Raw genomic sequence first — 20,451 nt, 5'->3', positions numbered from 1 at the left:
AAACTTAAGTTTATGTAATCCAAATACTCGTAGCTGATTCAATTGATTTAGTGTAATATATTTACTTAATATTCGTGGCACGTTGTACGTATTTTTGAGCACATTAATCTGTATAATCGCACAATTTGATAGATTGATCAGATAAATCTACCTACAAATGATTTCTAACAAATCTGCATTCTGAGTTGAATATTTGAAACATAAATTTACTGAATTATGCCAAAAGAAAACGGCAATCTTTTAAATTTTTAAATAATTTTCGAAGTAGGCGTCATAAATATTAATACTAATATGAAATCTGCCCAAATTCGAAAATATCAGACTGCGAATTACTCTAAAGCGAGTTAAGAGAAAATGTTTGCTTTATGTTGTGCCAATTTTTCTTACCTGCCTATAGTTCAGATAGATAAACCATAAATTATCGCAAATTAATATCACAATCATTAATATAAGCCAAAATGTGGATGTATCATAAAACATAATGGTTTTTATGGTTCAAAATATATAAAAAATTTGATGCTTAAATTATAAAACAATAAAAGCGAAAAGAAAAGCAAAATAATTAAATTTTGAAACTGACAGTTGACTAGGTAAGTTGATATAAAAAAAAACATCTAAAAGGTTTTAAGTAACAATATGCTAAGTATAGCTCCACGTTTAGGAAGGCAGCAACTAAAGAACTGTTTCCAACTAAATTTAAATATTAAAAATCCTGCAATGACTTGAGATCTTAGAGTATCTTGTCTCAGAGAAGGGGAAAAAACTTAATTGCCCAACGAGAAACAGAGTTTTAAAAAAACAGAGTTCAAAACAAATTTCGCAATTTTTGAAAGAGCCTGATTTAGGCCCGAACTTTAGAGTTTCCACGTATTATTCATACATATATCCCTCATTTGTTTGATTTTTGTTTTCCAAAACACACATTTGTTATTTACAAGTGATACATTCAAACGTTTTGACTGCCCTTAACCCATAGAATATATCGTGTGTGGGCCAAAATAAAGCCTATCGGCATAGCCGAAAGTAATACTTACTTTTCCTTTGATAGAATGGATGAAAAATTGGATTCAAAAATTGTGGAAGGATTTGAAATAGTATTTCATGTTAGTTACTAGAGGACAAACACAAGATTTGTCCACATTTCTTTGAATGTTTTCATCTATCCTACTTAACATAAGAAAGCCATTTTCATTTTGATCCTTTTTAGCAAATCGCTACTGAAACAATCGGACGAAATAACAAATATATTAATTATTACCAAACTATTTTAAGAGAGAAACAATCGGACAAGGAAGATTTTTAACCGAAACGGACTTTTGGAATCAGATATTTTGTTAAATATTTTACTTCAAGAGGGAGTATCTCCCCACTAGACGGTCTCCTAGAATGCCCTTCTTTTCAGGCGATAGACAAAGTATACATATTAATAAGGACAGACACAAAACACAGGCCGACAAATTTGCGACAATTGCTTCAGCTTCAAATAAAAAAAAATCCTTACACCTAAAACTATGCAAATTGTCACAATTTACACTTTCGTCGGCCTGTATTATTGATCTGTGTTTCTGGATATACACTATGTTAAATCCCTAAAGTATAGACTTAAAATTAATTGTGTATTTTTGTGTGTGTGTGTGCAAATATATTCATACATATGCACGGACATATGTATGCATATATAAACGTGAGTGTAAAAATCAATATCTTTGAAGAGAACAAACTATTAATACTAAATAAGCAATTGTTCACACCATTTAATATCAAATAACGATTTAACAATTTGCAGTTGTTTTGATTTAAAACAACAATTAACTATAACTATAATTTCCATTTCACTAATGATTTCTTCTATCATCTGGATTTTCTCCATTCGTCTACGACGGCCACCTACAAAAGAATGAAAATTTTTGTGTATGTATGACAGGATGCATGGTGGATGTTTAATGTCAATGTCCTTGGCTTATCTACATGTCAAATACTTTACCATGTACATAAGATTGGTCTATCGTTAGTACAAGGACTTAAAAACAAATAAATTTAACCTTTTACTAGGTATTAAACTTTACTAATGAATTTAAAGACATATATTAATCAAATCCTTTGTCTGTAAATTTAAATATTTTCCTTGCTATTGGTGTTTTAAAACTATTTTTTAAACTCAATAAAGAATAATATCAAACAAATGGCAGACAGAAATCTATAAATTAGCGGAAATTCTTTGAAATTTTTTGTAGTTAACTTTGTTTGATAAAAACAAAATTAATTTTATGTTATTTATTGCTGAAATTGTCTTACAAATAACTATAACTTTTTATTTCAATGTACGTTTTCCCTTAACAACAGTTGGGCGATTCCGGATGTATCCCTTGCGACGTTTAAGGTTCTAAAAATAAATAAAAATAATCGTATGGAAATTAATATTATTTTTAAAACGCAATATAGAACAAAGAAATATATACCTTTCTAGATATAAAGTTAGTGGGTGGGAAATGTCTCTCCTTTGCTTTTAGAGATGGTCTATTAAACTCGAAGGGCTTTTTAACCCTATAGATGCGAACTAGCCAATGCTCAGTGGTATAAGCTTCCTCCAAATAAGTCAAGTCAAAATCTTTGTTACCGATTACTGCATTTCGAGTACGATCATACCCGGATGGTCCTCTGAATTAAAAATATAAGAGATTAAAAAATATATTTAAGAGAAGGTTGAATTATTGTTTGAGGTAACCTGTAGTCCAATTTGAGATCTCCAAAACGATAGTAGCTTAACTTGTACATAAGGCAGTTAAGTAGGGCAGGTGCACCCTCTGCGTCCACTCTGAATTCTCCTCGATCGGTGAAGTAATCGCTTTCTTTTATATCCTTGGGATGCTCTCCCTCGGCAATTCGAACCATCCAAAGGAATTTGTTAATATCGTCACCGGAATATCCAATTACACCACCAAATATAACAAGAACATAGTCTACATCCAGGGATGTCATAATCTCATAAGACTTTTCTTCTGTGGAGGACATGGCTTTGCCAACTAAGGCAATGTGACTATTATTCCAAGTATTATTGTCCACCAAAGTTGTTCTGTTTGCCATTCCAGCTATTTGGTATCCGTAATCCCACCATGACATAATTCTAGCATCATCTGCAGTATTTTGCGATAGCCAATAGTAAGCCTCCCTAAAGTCATCTAATATATTACGAGATCTAGAAGAAGTTTGTAGAAATAGTCGTTTTCAAATCAGTCCTAAGTTATAAGCCACAATAACTTACCCATCTTGACTGTTGTGGAACGCCAGCACAATAGACGGACTAGAATAGGCGTTACTAGTTACCCAGGTGCAATGCACGGCAAACATCATCAGAATCATTAAAACAGCTAATATAACAATGCTCTTCAAGTTTGAACTAATTCCATTGTCATGTGCTGGATCATGTTTGGTTCGGTGTTTTAACTTTCCGGCCTGCAAATTCGATAAATCAATGAAATTGGATGGAAAATATAATACATTTCAATGTTTTTCACATTAGTTACAGCGCATTCTTGAATGCTTTTCGATACATATACACACACACACTTTCTTCTTTTCGGTATCTTTTCTGGAGCGAGTCATAAAAATGTTTGATAAGGCAACTAACCTTTAACACAACTCCAAAGAAAACTTAATTTAGTTGTAAGTTTTCTCTTAGGTTATGTGAAATTGAAACTTGCTTAAAATTTCATTCTTTTCACAATCTATGTTCTTATCTAAAATGTTTTATAGCCAGTCGTAGTACTTACCTTATCGTAGAGAGTTTTCTTTTCCAACGATTCTTCGTGTTCCTCAGTCTCCGCAGGAGAATGGCCAATACTGCCCATCCGTTTCGATGCGTCTTCTTGAAGGAAGACGTCCAAGAGGCCAGAGAATGCGACACCAGCCAGCATACACACCACTGGTGTTAGGGTCAGCATCAAACGCACCATTACGCCGGCAAAATAAACGGCACTAATGGCATACAACACCACAAAGACACGCTCATCGTTGATTTGCTTGATGCAGTACCAGACTCCCACGGGGAAAGCGCAAACCAAAATGTGCAGGTCAAAGAAGAAGGAGAACCAAGTTGTCGGCTGATGCTCAGAAACGGATGCAATGATTGGAATGTGAATTTTCGCATAACCAGTATCCCAAAGCGAGTAGAATCGTCCACTCCATGGTGCAACGACGCCCATCATTGTCAGTACGACAACAGCTATGAAAACCAAAACTCCAGCCAATAAACCTCCTACTATGAACAGCTTGCGGAATTCATTTCGCGACAGCACCGACTGAAGATGGCGAAGTGTGGCCACAGCCATGAGGAGCACGAAAACGCCCATAGCGGCCATGTGTTCGCTTGTGCGGATTGGCTGAAAGCCAACAAATGGAATTTGCATGGAGAACAGCAAGCCGAGAATGTAGAAAGTACTGTAGCTGGTAAGCAGACGCGGAGAGTATCGGCCCATTAGAAGCAGGACAAACACATGTAGGGGAATCAGGTTGATGATGAAAACATAGCCACCCCAGGCAGAGACCATGTAAAAGTAGGAAAGTGCTGCAGCTGCTGACCAAAACACAGATCCAGTCTTCACCGAACGCACCCACAGGAAGTAGGTGAATTGCAGGGCAAAGATAGCAATTCCTTCGTTGTCATAGGATCCTGCCACTGAACGGCTGATGTATCCTGGCACAATAGCAATAAAACTAGCCGCAAACAAACCGGCTCCAGGTGACCAAAGTTCCTTTGTTAGTAAATATGTGGAAATCGATGTGAGGCCACTGAATACGGGTGCCAGAAACACACAGATATCTCGTATGTGAACCGGAATATTCAGCATGTGCAGCAGATAATGGATTCCACCTGACGTGATCATGAGACCTGGGTACACTGTACCACCAACAATACGGCCCAAAGGATACCAGGCGCGCTCATCGAACCAATTCAGAAACTTGTACCATCCATGTTGCACCATATACGCGGTGGCTCGGTAATTAAACCACGGATCAAACTCGTGAATAATTGACTCGAACCGTATGACAGCAAAGAGGCGTGACGAAAATCCAGCTAACCAGGCTATCAGCAGAACAGCAAAGGTTATAAGGCTGCTGTAGCCAGCTACTTTGCTATTTAAAATTTTCGGTGTCCGATTCATGGTTTTTGGGTTTTATCTGAACCAGGACTTTTAATTAAAATGAACGCCACTTTTAAGAACAGAAAACCAACATTACTTCGACACGTAGCCTGAAAATCCACCGGCTTGTGTTGACATACACGTACGTGTCTTATCGATTCTTAAATGTTAATGTCGATAAAAAGGCTACTGGGACGACACAATGTGGGAACGATGGAAACGCAACACTGACTGGTTTTTCTAAAAGTTATTAAAACTATTAATTAAAAGATATTTTAAGTTGAAAAGTGTTAATTAAGCTTGAAGATTAATGATTATAAAGTTAAGATAATACAGCAATTGTAAACAGTTGCAATTCTTAAAATGAGAGATAAAACAATAGCTCATATTTTCTATTTACTCAGAGTAAAAATTTAAATAGTATAAAAACAGCTTAAGTAGATACAAAGTTATATTTTTTAAATAGATTGTTAATATAAGAGCCAAATTAAAACTCAACTTATTATTACCCAAATGAACAAGACTTCTATACTATAATTTTATTGTAAGAATTAGTTGAATACAATGTTTCACTCTCTCATCGTTTCACCTTTTAATCGATTACGTGTACTTATCGATACACCTTGAGTATCCCATATATGTATTGGTAATTTCTCAAAGATTTGGTCTCACTAACATATGTTGTTGTTTAAATTTAATTTAATTTGTTTATATTAAACATCGATAATGAGTTCTGGAATACGAAAACAGATCCAAAAGAAAACAACATCTTTATCTAAGGGAGTCATTAAAATTGATTCGCCAATAGCAAAATATCCTTTTCAATAACAAATACTTTTTAGATTTTAACTGATAAGTTTCAAGATTAATAAGACTATGTTCAATTTCAGCCATTTGTTTTGTCTTGGTTTTCCTTAACACAGCTTAACACGTATGACTCTGCAGGTAACTTGACATGCATAATGTGCAAGATTCCTATTAAGCCGAACGTCTGGAAGGTTCATATAAACTCAAAGCAACACAAGCAGTCTGTGGAGTTAGCCAAGCAAAGGAGTTCCGGCCAAACTCAAGAGAAGCTACCACCTAAAAAGGAAAACATCATTAAGGATGTCTCGGCAGATGCACCCACAATCGTCAAGAATGATATTCCCCAAGAGTTGCCGCTATTGTCAAGTTCAATTCCCGCAAAGGTTGCCAATGTAGCGGAGACAGTATCATCTACAACCGAAACACTTCCTGACAAATTTTTCGATCCGGTGAAATCAAGTAAATCCGAATCAACTGATCGTACTCAAGATGAGGAATGGAATCGGTTTCAAAAGGAGATTAGAGACGCAGCAACTGAATCCAATATTATAATAGCAGAAGAACAGGATGATGTTAACAATCAAAGACATCTTAAAGAAATTGATGAGCAAATCGACAAATGGAATAGGTTTATCCAAATAAATGAAAAAAAGAATTCTATTCTCCACAGTCAGCGGAGAACGGTGAAAAAGGATGAACAAGTTTCCGAGTCTAGCTCAAGTGAAGAAGAGGAAAATGCTGTAGAGGATCTTTACGACTGGAGGATTAAAAGCCTTAATAAGTGAAATACGTATACGTATTTTTAAGGTTATAGACAGAAATAAGATTGATCATGAATGTATATCTAAATGTACTTTAACAGTTTGTGTGAAAACTTGTGGAAATAAAATTGAATACATATTTATGAAGATTGCTTTTAATAAGATCCTTTATAAAGAATTTATTACAATCAATAAAATGTACGTACATAAAATGACATGAATACAAGTAAATAATACATTAGTACATACGTACGTATAATGTTTTGCGAATGTAATTAAATCTATAAACTTAAACCCATTGCTCATTGCGTATCATTAGACATATGTATTTTACTTAATATAAATGCAAAAATTACTGTAAAAAATTTACGCTTAAATTATGAACTGCTACTACAAATTAATTTATTCTTATTTTGATTCGATATATATATATATATTTAATGAAGGTTCGTGTGAGTGCAATATTTTTTTTGTTTTTTCCTTTTTTTTTTGTTTTATATGAATTTGAATGTAATAGACATTGTAATATCGACGTTGAGCTGTGTGGTTCACTTTAAATAAGGGCTTTAACAGGTGGTTTCTAGTAATGGATCAGGCTTGAGGTTAATGGTGAAGGGTGTTTTGCTATTGCTTGCTGAATCATTCTTGCTTTGTTTTATGGTTAAAAAGTCTTCCTTAAGGCTTTGTCCTAGTGCCGCTTTAGTAGAATTATCGCCTTGGTCTTCTTCGCGAGTATGCTTGTCTTCAATACGTTTGGGGGTTTTATTCACATTGCAATAGCTTGCAGACAATGGTGCAATCTTTTCCAAAGGCTCCTGACGCATTTGATCTGACAATCGGCGGATATTAAGCTGCAACTCTTCAGTGGACTGAGTAGATAGAGATGAAAAACTATGTCTAGCTTGCGAAAGACTAGGGTGAAAAACTGTAAGTAGGTTTCGGTTTGATGTTTCCTTTTTAAGTAATCTGTTTGACGTCGGATTGTCATGATGAATGTTGGATTTAATTGCATTTTTGCCTGGGGCTTCATGTTTCGTATCTGTAAATGGATTTTGAAATTCCTTTCGTCTACCGGGTGAAAAACTCGCAGATTTAACTTGAGAATCCTGTTTTGATATTAGATTTGTTGGCATAAATATGTTATCTGGAGCGTTCAAATATTGTGGGGAAGATGGAGCGGATAACATTGTGCTCAATTCACTACCAGCCTGTTTATGTTGTGGTTCCAAAAAGTATGATTTATCATATGATACGGAATAAAGTTCGTTTTTTCTGGAAGAAATAGATTTTATTTGTTGAAATCGGCTTTTCCTCTGAGCTTGTGATGATTCCAAAGGACCCTCAGAAGATTGACGTTTGACCCAGGGATCAATACTACATGGTAAACTTATATTTTTTTCCAATTTTGCGGAGCTACCCATATGGGTTTCTTTTTTCTTTATCCACGGATCCGTAGGATATGCTAAGCAGCCGGTACTTCTATTTGTTTTGTCATATGAAAAATTTGTTTTGTTGACATCTAAATTATTTGGTGAAGTTTGCTCCGATTTACTAATGGTAAATGTTTGTTGTCGATTAATATGATTGTCTAAATCCCTGGAGCACTGACCACTAATTGGCACTCCAAGTTTAACTGAAGTATTATTTTCGTGTTCGTCGGAAACAATAATTGCTTGTTGAAAATGATTTTTATGATGAAATGGAGATTTAATTTTCTTTTTAACGCCATTACTTGATGTAGGTGTATCCACAGATCCATTTGCGACTTCGTATAGATGGTTTCTTGTGCGATTCGATGGAATGGAATACAGTTCAGTGTCATGTTTTGATGGCTGATGTGGTTTTGATATCGATTTATTCGTGGAATTAGTCTTCTTTGAATCGGACCCATTAGATGCATTTACTTTGTCACAGCTGCACACAGCTGGGGCGTTTTTCTGATATACTTCTTTTACATCTATATGTGTGGGTTGTGGTGGTGGTGGTACTTTGTTATTTATATATCGACCGGAAAGTTTATTATTCTGATTAGTTGGATGGAAATTTGGATGAATAGGCGAATGGGGGGAAAGCATTGGTAGAGTTGGGGCAGCGCTTTTGATTGGTTTAGTTCCAGAGACAATGAATCCATTTGAATTTGTTTCGTTAATCTGATGTTTGTCTTTTCCTATCTGTCTATTACTACTATTTTCGCACATATTTTTTGAAATACCTATACTTGATAATTCCGCGGAGGAGGCTTCTTGGGCTGTGGATAGAAAGCCCATAATTTTTTGCTAAAGAAACTTCTCTGCAAGGGGTTTGGTTGAAGTCGAACTGGAAATTGAAGCACCTGCAAAATAGTAATTTATGCTTTAAATATATATTTAATCGGAACTGAAATATCAAGTCATTTAGGGTAAACGGGAAAATGTTATAATAATTTGGATTCGTTTTAAACTGAAATGATTTGTTACAAACCATCGTTATCCCTTCTTTTGCTGGTGGACTCCAGACATTTATTGTTTGTTGTTTCGTTACCGGCAGCTGTTGAAGTATTCTGGGTCTTTGAACTGAGTGGCACGCTTGTTGCCACAGGATTTGAATTAGATGCTCCCCCCACTAGAAGCGGTGTTATTACCGCTTCCGTCCACAGTATTCTTTAATTGTCATTTGATGAGTTCCACCGAAAGAAACTTTCTTAAACGTTCATAGTACTGGGGATGCAATTCAACATCATTATGTCCGGCTCCCTGAAATAAAATAAAGTTAATGAATTAATCTATATTGTTTATTTTACTTTTCGGACTGCTTATAATAATAAAAACGAAATAAAAACATTTAATTAGTTTAATTCCTACTATAAACCCAACCCTTTGATATATATAAAAGGATTACCTCCACCCAAAAGGGTTCCACAGTTTTCGGACAGCGCTCATAAATACCAATGCCATGGGAAAAGTCAATGACCTCATCGTCAGTTCCATGAATTACCAGTACAGGAGATTTCACTTTGGCAACTTTGTCGATGCTATTTTCGAATATATTCAAATGTTATTAAACGATTGCCAAAGGAGAGCTGTCAAAATAAATTTCTTACCTGGGAAATGCATCAAAGAACCATGTTCTTTTCGTGTTTCTAAATACAACCCGGAGTCCCGACATCAGGGGCGAATGTAGTATTACAGCTCCAACTTCATGCCGCGATGCGAGATCAACGGTTGGAACAGTGCCAATGCTCTGGCCATATAAGATTATTGTCTCTGGGCTAATGTTGAACCTGTGGGCGGAAATTTGGATGACAAGATGAATTTATAGCTTTTGGGTGACTCAACGTTGAATCATAGGGTACTTACCTAGTCCGCATTGCTTGCCAGGCGGCTTCAATATCTGCGTATAGGTTCTTCTCAGAAGGCTTTCCGCCACTCATCCCATAACCAGAATAGTCATAGCCAAATATATTGCAATTGATTTGGGATCCCAGCGTGAGGTAGAAGCTGCTCATTTGACCCAAATCGACCGCATTGCCGTGAGAGAAGAGCAGAGTGTACTTTGCGTTCTTGCTGCACCGCACATAAATGCACGTAATCAAATTGCCACGCGATGTCCGAGTAAAGAACGCCTCCACTTTCGATTTCTCACGTTCGGAATATTGCCATTCGGCACGGTCAAAGAGTTGCAAGTTATACTTGATGTTTGTGTCATCAGCTGGTGTCAGTTTGTACGTTGGCTCCGGCGGCTGGAAGGCCAACTTGGCAGCAATTGGTCCGGGACATGGTGGACAGCAGAACATGCAGCACAGCTCGCTTATGCTAAACATATTCCACTCTTTGTTTAATGCAACACAACGGAATGTAAATTTATCTCAATTTCTACTACTGGGTGCTCCACACAATACGCTTCAGGCGAACAAAGGACAAGGAAAACGCACAATACGCAAGTTCAGACTTATTTGCTGAAGCGCGGCCCGATCGATTCAACAACTAGATCACAACATGAACATCACAATGCGTTTGCACACACAACTATCGCCATCATGAAATATCTGATTTTTATTTAGTTAACTGTTTTTATTTTATTTCAGTACCTCGAATTTACTGTTAACGCGACAACCATAAAAAATACCGCAGTGTGACCAGTACTATTTCAGTATCTCGAATTTACTGCTAACGCGACAACCATGAAAAATACGACAGTGTGTTCCAGTGTGACCGGAATGGGAAAACGTAAAATTGACTAGAGATGAGCTTTTTAAATACCGAAGTGAAATGAAGTGTGTACATACAAATGTCAGTTTCGAAAGTGATAAATTATAATTATTTGATTTTTAAAATTTCGATATAAATAATAAGAAGCATTGATAGTTAGATTTATATGACTTCGATGTCTGATGATACCACCTAAAACTAATGTTATGTTGGGGAATTTCGACAAACAATTTATGGATTCCATGTTAAAGGTATTTTGATGAAAGTTTTGCAAAGGAGCTCACATGCCCTTTTATTGTACTTGTTCCCCCAATTAGCTAAATAACACATTTAAGATAACTTTAAAATATATTCTTAATAAATTGACGTCCTTCTACACTGGGTGCTTATGCGTAACAGACTGTGTAGTTAATATAACAGATAGTTAAAATTGATGATAAATCCAATTCTCATACCTCTTTTCATTTCCATAAATATCATTCTAGAATCTTTATAATAAATAAATCACGTATTTCAAAAGTAACTTATAAATTAGATCAACTTTTTATTAAAATTATTTGCTACATATATATTTAATCAAATGGCCACACTCTTTTTGTTACACCGAATGCACTATTTAATGTTTATTTGCAATGGTAATTGTTGCCTAGGTACTTATTTAACCATTTTTTTTTTGTTTTCTAAAAAGTAGATATACAGAAAATTCCTAAACTGGTTCGATTAGGTAATTCTGTTAAAAATCAGTTTAGATAATAATTGTATTGTGGTTTACGATTACAATGCTTGGTAAAATTTAATTAAATTTAATTTATTAAAATATAAATCATTTGAATTAAACACTTTAATTCTAAAACCATTTAAAATTTGCGTGATAATAGTGAGTCTTATAAATATAACGCTAACAAATCTTTGAAATAAAAATTTATAGTGCTCTGTAATTGCAACAATAACTATAAGAAATAAAAGCAATTTGTTAAGGTCATAAATAGGGATTTTATTACTATCTGGTTAACACACGGAAGCATTGTCAAATTCAATTCCTTTTCAATTAATTTAAATCGCACAGTTAAAGTTTAAATCTTAAACAATCCGTGTCTAATCCATGTGTTTAAATTGCCTAAGTTTAAATGGACATTTCCCTCATTCGGTATTATGTTCATAATAAATTTATCTTACACAGACTGTCAACTCCTTTTTTATTCATTTCCATAAATAAATTAGTATCTAAAAGTTATACTTACAACGGCGGAATCACCAATTTATCTTTTAATTAAAATAAGAAAATTTTACTTCTCTTAGCTACTTACTTACATTTTGCTCACAGTATCCGAATTTCAACATGGATTATTGAAGAGGGTGTTAAACTAGGTTTTTCTTTTCTCTCTTTTATCATATCTTTCTTTTGCTAGAAGTAAGACCCTTGTTTCAGGGTATACATATTTATCTATATTGTAGCCTTTGAAGATATATTTCAGTGTATTGCGTGCATGTTTCATTTAGAAAATAGGATCATTTCAAACATTTTAAGTGATCCAGAAAGGATAACTTTTCACAAATGTTGTATTTTGTATTAAATATTTTATTTTGTTATACTTACTCAACTCAATACATTTATAAACTTATAACAACTACTTTAATCCGATGTTCTAACTGTTTAAATCTAATCATTAACTGTAGAAATTTGCATAAATATTCATGTATGTATGTATGTTGTGTGTGTGCACATAAATCAAAAACTACAATATCACAAGTAATGTGCGAAGTATTAAAGATTCGCTATAAATTCATAATGGTTTTATGTTAGATATAAATACATAATAGTAGTAAGATGGTTGCTGGAGATACTGTTTATCAAAATACGTGTAGAGGACCATTGTAATAGTCCATTAGCTGTTCCTGAATCTGTTGATGATGAGCGGATATGCTGTGCTGGACGTTGTACAACATATTTGTGAACGTTGGCGAACAGAACTGATATTGGCTAACTAATTGGTTAAAACTAAATGGCAATAATTCCTCGCCGGCATTATTTCTAGCGACGCCTTCTTGAATTCCATAGTTAATGTGATTGAACTTCTTGTCGGCCATTTCCATGGTATCCGGAGCTATGAGACTCTCAATGGTAAACGCACGTTTCGGCCGCGTCGGTGTATTATGGTCTAGTTCTCCCGACTTATGTGTGGGAACTAGTAGGTGTTGAAAAGGAAATTGGGGACTTTGATAGGCGGGCGAATTAATAAGTTCGCTGTTCTGGTCATTGTCGGCGTTAAATGTTTTCATAAAATCCCAATTAGGTGTCGGTTCATAGATTTGCTGGGTAAACATTTTCCGATACGACGATAAGTGTGCCATCTCGCAATTGAGAAGATCCTTTTCCAGCTGCTTTACGCGAAAACGTTTACGTCTCCGCAACAAACTGCCATTCTCGAACATATCGAACGCCTTGGGATGAAGGGTCCAGAAGGACCCTTTGCCCGATTTGGTTACATTGCGAGGAACTTTAATGAAGCAATCGTTGAAACTCAAGTTGTGCCGCAACGAGTTTTGCCAGCGCTGTGTGTTTCTCCTATAGTAGGGAAACTGGTCTATAATAAATCGATATATTTCACTGAGCGGCAGCATTCTTTGCGGCGAATGTATAATGGCCATGGCTGTTAAAGATATATACGAGTAGGGCGGCTTCTGGTCGCCGTAAGTAATTTTCAATGGACGAGGCATTGTAAATTTGTGTGGTTATTTTCTTGCGTACACGATGTTAACTCGACGGCTGCAGCGGTTGGACTGACGTTTCGGAAGAAGCGATTGTAAACTGGATTTCCAGCCGCCGACGCCGTAACTGCTGGCTTCTATTGATCACAATATTCTGTATACGACTGGGCATAAAAGTGAAGGAAACCCATGTTTTATGGAAGCGTCTCTTTTCTGGGGGGTGAAGAGATAGAGCACTTGGAAAGAGACGACTCTATATGCAGGGAACAGACCATTTTGCCGGCACATACTGGTTGCAGCAACTAGCTGTCCCTTTCGCTTCTTAAGCACCAATAAAAACGCAAGGTGTTCTTTTTTCAGCCAGTTTTCAAATGGGATGTTTAAGCAATTATGGCCAATCATCTGCAACTTGATTAGACACTAATACGCTTAATCCAGTTGAAAAAGAAAACAAAACAAAACAACATGCTCTAAAATATAAAAATTAAGTATACGTCTATATGTATATGGCTGGGTACGGAATTAATATTTGACACTGCCGATGCCTCATGTCTATTTATCACTCCTTAATTCTTGTTCACCACTTAATTTTCTTCCATATCATTCATTCATCCCTTAATATAAATACAGTCAAGCGTATCTATATACATTTGTATATTTATGTACATATCCGTTTTACCATTTGCATATATTTTAATAATTTCACCATATTTTATTTATGTATGTACATACTTAGTAATTGGAGTAGTTAACATCATTTTGGATTAAAAGACCGACAAAGGTGTCTATAACAAGTCAGTTTATGTGTGCCGCAACTCCTTAAAAAGGAAGAATGCCTTTTATTTTATATAATGTACCTACTTACTATAAAAAATCAATTTCCTGATAAAAATGAGCCCAATTTAAATGAAGTTTAGCGCTACATCTTCATTTCATCATCGAAATAAACGAATTCTATATACTCTTGCCTTTAATGCTTAAATGATTCTTTACCGAAATCACATCATTTTAATGGGGTTGGTTGAATATAAAGACAAATGAACTAAGTTATTATGATAATTTCTGACTACTTAGTAAAATGCTCTATCTTCCTTATATCTCGGCTTATTAAGAATCAAATTTACCAATAATCCTTGTTAGTTGTTTATCCTATAGCTTAAGTGTTTAGTCGTTAAACAGAAACAAATAGATTCTAATTACATTTTTTGTTTTGTTAGTTCATAATTCCAATTAAATTTCTTTTCAGCGAAACCATTAAAATCAGTTTAGTTACGTCTTCTAGTCCTATGTTGTTTAGTCTAAGCAGGCTAAAACCAGTTACCAAGCCATCCCAGGCTAAGTAGCTTAGCACCTTTCGCTCAACCAATTGAGAGTTGAAGTCACTTTTACTAACTCGCCCGAAGGCCAGGCCTACTAACTAGATATAACTTCATAAGTCATAAAATTAGACATTAGAAATCCAATTACATAGCTGACCACTGGACAAAAACTAAATTTACTTGGCAGCGAAAGTGCTACTGCACTGGAGACCATCTACATATGCAAATGACTAAGACAAGTCTGTCTCTAATTACAATTGGGTATTACTTGGCCACATGTAATTCATGCAACTTTATTTTAATTATTATTTAGCTTGTTCTTTGGCTAAGTAGATTTGTTTAGCAAATCGCTTACATGTTAGCTCGCAATCTGATATCTTATTCAAACTTGCAATTTAAATATTTTTCTGTATCAGTCGTGTCTTTAATTGCCATGACTAGTGGCCTCAAATTGGAGCATCGACTTTGAAATACCTTAATAAAATAATTACTTTTTTTTTCTTTTAAAAATTTTATAAAGAGTGGCTCATACCTTAACATTTTCGGAACTTCTTACTTACTTCTGTTAATTCCGGCGCTAATCGGGCACAGTTCAAATAATGAAGAAAAATTTTATCTTAAGTACATAAAATATTTAAATATTAAATCGGAATTGATATCTGTTCTTGCTTTCGTTTTCAACTAAACTTTTCCTTTTGAGTCGCTATCAAATAATTAATTTCATTGCCATTTCCTTTTCAAAAACCATCTGAATCGATAAGTAGTCAGTACATATATTAGTAAATAATACTTATTTGCTCTCGAAAATTGAATAGTTTAATTAATTAAAATAAAACTAGCCATATATTTAAGTATTTATCAATAAAGTAGCATGAATGCATATTTCTACGAGTAGTAATTTTAACAAGTTTTTTATTATGTTATGTATAAAAAGGGTTTCTTTTATTTAGTTTTATGCATTGTTTTAAATTTTTTCTAACAATTTCTCTGAGTACATATGTGTTGACAGTTTTAAGGCTTGTATATTTTGGTATAAGGGCATTGTTTTCAGAAGAATTTTTGCCAATTTTTGCATTTTTCAGGGACTTTTTATTCTAACGGTTTTCCTTTCTCTGCCTATAATGACGAAAATGAATATTTAATATCTGAAAAATGCGTTTGTATGTAAATATGACATCCAATTAAGTATGTTGTTAAGTGTTTTTTTTTAATGACAGGACAAGGCCAATGTAGAATTTGTATTAATTTTTTCAATCGCAACTTTTTCAAAAATTTGTAAAAAAAAAAAAAAATGTCGCTTGGATTGTATAAAAAACTGGATCAAGAAAAATATCAAATAAGGAAATTATTGATTTACGCATTTATTTATTATTTATTATTTTATTTATTATTTATTAAGGACATAAATAATCTAAATATTCTGGGTCTGAGTGCACTAAGTAGGAATAATTTAAGCTTTCAAAATGGCAATAATCGGGTAATTCTGGTAACGAAAGCTGATATAGAAATTCTATGGGAAAAAGTAAGGCTAATCGTATGCAGAATCATTTTAATTACTAATCTATATCCAATTATTATATCTAGATCCATCCCTGTGTACATTGGAATCATTAGAAAGCGTTATTGATTTGTAATTAGTTATTGGTATTGAAATTGGTAAATTACATCTTTAACATTTGCATTTAGCAGAAAACTGATAATAATTTCCCTATAAATATGCTTTGTCATCGTGTCAGGAGTCAGCTACTTCTTTAGTTGTGTCCAAAGAGGGTTGAAATAGTCGCTATCATTGAAAAATATTTATTCGTTCCGGTTCAATACGAGAACTTGGACGAAAGGTGCATTGCCATATAAACGATGCCGGCCAATATTGACGAGAGGATAAGCGGATAATACTTAATTAATCTTTTAAATAACGACCTACAAAATAAATGGTGTGAAGTAATAACATGTTTAACAACACGATCTCGATTTTGACTTTCAAATACAGAACGCTTCTCGCCCAACGTCAAGCACCGACAGAATCTTTGTCTGTAGTCGTCGTCGTCGTCGACGTCTTTCGTAGTGGTCGTAGTCGTTGGGCTAATAACTATCAGTATTTATTATTTTTCATCTGGTGGGATTTTGTCTGCTTTGTATTGCTTTATACTCGTCAGGAATAAATGTTTGAAAGCAACAAGCCGCCAATTTATTGAAGGCTAACACACTAATTTGAGGAGTTGAGTTGTGTTTACCCTGAGGATGTATGCTCGTATGTATTTTGGGTGAAGCCAAAGCCGCAGTGCATCTTTCATGTTTTCTACCTGCAACATAAATATGCCAAAAACATGCTGCCCAGTTGGAACTTGGCTAAGTAAAAAAATCTTTCCACAGTTTCGAAGTTTTTATGTTTGTGGATTTTAGCGAAACTTTAATGAATTGTTATTACCGTTAAAAGTAAAAGCTAACTCTCTTATGTTCCCTATTTCAACACTAATTAGTCCTAGATGTACATTGGGACCTCCTAGATAATCTTCAGAACTCAAGTACTTGCTGTAATTCATCTAGTTAGCCAATAGTTAAGTACTTACTTTCGCTGCTTTTGTGTTTTTTTTTTTTTGTTTCTTGGCTCATTTTCCACTGTGCCTTTGGTAGTGGGCACTGGAAGCTCTATCAAGCCTTGTTTATCGTTATAGTGTCGACGTGGACGAGGTGAGAACGAACATCGTCAACTCGTTCCTTTACCTTAAATCATTCACCTGGCAGATTGTGGAAGATTTTGAAAGCCAAAGTGTTCCATCTATTTTCGGTCCATGCTTCATACGAGTGTGTTAATGATTCGAGCAAGCGGCTAACCAGAGATTTTTCTCGTTTCATTTCGCATTGAATCGAAATCAAATTAAAGTTAGTGGTGTTGCTTCTCTTCTCTCCCTCTCCCTCTCTCTCTCTCTATCTCTCTGTCTTTCTTCCTCTGTGTGTATGCGTAGACGAAGGCGGAACACATTGTATATTTTGCAATTTGAACAGCCTCAAGTTGCGGCATCCAGTCTTTAAAGTTTGCCAGAGTGTGTTTGTGTGAGTGTGTGAGTGTGTGTGTGTGTGTGTGTGGTTGTGCGTATAATAAGAGGTGTGCTCAGACCTCCTAGGACCTCCTAGGACCTCCTAGATAATCTTCAGAACTCAAGTACTTGCTGTAATTCATCTAGTTAGCCAATAGTTAAGTACTTACTTTCGCTGCTTTTGTGTTTTTTTTTTTTTTGTTTCTTGGCTCATTTTCCACTGTGCCTTTGGTAGTGGGCACTGGAAGCTCTATCAAGCCTTGTTTATCGTTATAGTGTCGACGTGGACGAGGTGAGAACGAACATCGTCAACTCGTTCCTTTACCTTAAATCATTCACCTGGCAGATTGTGGAAGATTTTGAAAGCCAAAGTGTTCCATCTATTTTCGGTCCATGCTTCATACGAGTGTGTTAATGATTCGAGCAAGCGGCTAACCAGAGATTTTTCTCGTTTCATTTCGCATTGAATCGAAATCAAATTAAAGTTAGTGGTGTTGCTTCTCTTCTCTCCCTCTCCCTCTCTCTCTCTCTATCTCTCTGTCTTTCTTCCTCTGTGTGTATGCGTAGACGAAGGCGGAACACATTGTATATTTTGCAATTTGAACAGCCTCAAGTTGCGGCATCCAGTCTTTAAAGTTTGCCAGAGTGTGTTTGTGTGAGTGTGTGAGTGTGTGTGTGTGTGTGTGTGGTTGTGCGTATAATAAGAGGTGTGCTCAGACATCAGGCTAACAAACAGGCCGCGCTCACAAGCAGCCACAGTAAAATCACTTCGATGGAAGCCATAATGGCTTGAGCGAGCTCCTTTCTACGAACCAAGAAATGACTACCAATTTGAAAATGCCGCCTTTGACTTGCGAGACAGTGTGGCGATGTGCTCCCGCTCGATCAAGAAACACCATTTGATGCCAAAGTGGAGGACGCTGATATTCTCTCAGCGAGTCCATGGATCCAGCAGCATTTTACCTTGTTTTTCTTTTTCTTTTTCTGGTTTCTTTTTTCTTTTCTTTTTTTAGTGCAACTTTTGTGCAAATGTATTTTAGTCCACATTTGCACGAGCGGTTGATTGCATTCGTTTGCCATTCAAAGTGGGGTATATTGCTTTTAAAGTGGGTCTTGTAAAACCCAGAGTACATAGCTAATTATGGAATCTGCATGTCATCATCTGAATGGGAAATGGTTTAAAGTAAGATTCATAATTGTTTTTAAGCAGTTAAAGTAGTATTTTTTAACTACATCGTTTCCAAACATCTAAAATTTCTCTAATTCCAAGTTATTTTCTAAAACTTCTTTGTTATGAAGACATAAGAAATGGCAAGTCAAGTGGGTGACTTACTTGACCCGCCATTTAGACCAGAGACCAATCCGTCTCTGTCCTCCCTTTTCTTAATTTCCTTAAACAATATTTGCTTAAGTCCTTTTAGGATATAGATAAAAGATTTATGTTTTCAGGGACTATACATAATTGAAAATTATCAAATTATCCAGATCCTTTGGAACCCAATGATAGATAGAGTGTAAAATGTGTACAGGGTATTCAAGGATCGGCGACTCCAAATTAGAGTATCAAATTCTTTAGCATAATTTGTATTTTTTTTTCTGGTCTCTTAACTCCCTTTTGATCTGAAAAGCCGGATATTCAATTTTTGTGTATTAAAAGAAGATATTTATTTGCATCCATCCAAATAGTTGGATTACCTTTTGTCTGGCTTACATAATGTCGAGTAATTCCTATAAGTATCCAATTCCTTCTTTTATTCAATGTGACGCCCGAGATCTGATAAAGTCAAATCGTTTGTACAATGTTAAAAGCAAATAATAACAATAATAATAATTAGTATGAACAATAGCATAATATGTACATAGGTACACATAAATTATATATACATGGGTATGGCTCGGTTACTTGCATGACAAAAACCCTCGAGATGAATATGCCAAGTAATGCTAAGTAACTTAAATAGAATGTACACGTGACATTTGCGGTTGTAAATTATGAAGTGGCAGGCGAATGCTCAATAACAAGTGGCTCAATGCTATTGCGGCTCATTAACTCTTCATGGCAATTTAAAAGCCACACACACATACACACACAACCGACTCTGTTGGTAAAATGAAACTTATTTTTGTTGCATTGTCAGAAGTGTTGGCTTTCTTTCTTCTCATGAACAATGCCCTTGGCCCTTGTCCGGTTCTTGTCCGTGGTCCTTGCCGTTTGCCGTCAACTCCGTGTTACCCTTATCGGCCGTCATCTTAACACATTCAGCATCCCTTATTGTAAATAGGCCAATCATTTTGTTAATATTAAACTGCCGCACCATGACGATCCTTTTAAGAAGTTATGTTGATACGTATTTCCTTGATTTATGGTATGGTACATTACATTTATTAGCCTTTTCTCTCTTTATTTTGAATTACATCTCTGATTGGATATAATCACATAATATGACGAAAGACATTTGATTTATTTATTTCCTCTTAGGATTTCTAAG

General features: G+C 35.2%; 5 protein-coding genes across 5 annotated transcripts; 1 reads left to right on the top strand and 4 right to left on the bottom strand.

The window, feature by feature from the left end:
* Positions 1-2,214: 2,214 nt before the first annotated feature.
* On the bottom strand, positions 2,215-5,274 carry Stt3B (catalytic subunit 3B of the oligosaccharyltransferase complex). The gene is made up of 5 exons (XM_068297447.1): positions 3,771-5,274; positions 3,263-3,453; positions 2,726-3,196; positions 2,460-2,658; positions 2,215-2,383 (listed from the first exon to the last, which is right to left on the bottom strand). Exons 1-5 carry the CDS (start codon positions 5,160-5,162, stop codon positions 2,312-2,314), a joined length of 2,325 nt encoding a protein of 774 aa, XP_068153548.1. The 5' UTR covers positions 5,163-5,274; the 3' UTR covers positions 2,215-2,311.
* Positions 5,275-5,792: 518 nt separating this feature from the next.
* On the top strand, positions 5,793-6,852 carry LOC137582095 (zinc finger protein 830). The gene is made up of 2 exons (XM_068296532.1): positions 5,793-5,953; positions 6,073-6,852. Exons 1-2 carry the CDS (start codon positions 5,868-5,870, stop codon positions 6,731-6,733), a joined length of 747 nt encoding a protein of 248 aa, XP_068152633.1. The 5' UTR covers positions 5,793-5,867; the 3' UTR covers positions 6,734-6,852.
* Positions 6,849-9,308, bottom strand: LOC137582093 (uncharacterized). The gene is made up of 2 exons (XM_068296530.1): positions 9,170-9,308; positions 6,849-9,041 (listed from the first exon to the last, which is right to left on the bottom strand). Exon 2 carries the CDS (start codon positions 8,974-8,976, stop codon positions 7,276-7,278), a length of 1,701 nt encoding a protein of 566 aa, XP_068152631.1. The 5' UTR covers positions 8,977-9,041; positions 9,170-9,308; the 3' UTR covers positions 6,849-7,275.
* LOC137582094 (alpha/beta hydrolase domain-containing protein 17B) lies at positions 9,304-10,861 on the bottom strand. The gene is made up of 4 exons (XM_068296531.1): positions 10,045-10,861; positions 9,789-9,968; positions 9,587-9,719; positions 9,304-9,441 (listed from the first exon to the last, which is right to left on the bottom strand). The coding sequence occupies exons 1-4, from the start codon at positions 10,506-10,508 to the stop codon at positions 9,358-9,360; spliced, it is 861 nt and encodes a 286-aa protein (XP_068152632.1). The 5' UTR covers positions 10,509-10,861; the 3' UTR covers positions 9,304-9,357.
* A 1,886-nt stretch (positions 10,862-12,747) lies between these two features.
* Positions 12,748-13,614, bottom strand: fd96Cb (forkhead domain 96Cb). The gene has a single exon (XM_068296665.1). It carries the CDS (start codon positions 13,612-13,614, stop codon positions 12,748-12,750), a length of 867 nt encoding a protein of 288 aa, XP_068152766.1.
* Positions 13,615-20,451: the final 6,837 nt, after the last annotated feature.

This window comes from Drosophila tropicalis, unplaced genomic scaffold (genome assembly GCF_018151085.1).
Source record: "Drosophila tropicalis isolate 14030-0801.00 unplaced genomic scaffold, ASM1815108v1 contig_859, whole genome shotgun sequence".
Taxonomy (NCBI): Eukaryota; Metazoa; Arthropoda; class Insecta; order Diptera; family Drosophilidae; genus Drosophila; species Drosophila tropicalis.
This window is presented reverse-complemented; position numbering and strand designations above follow the sequence as displayed.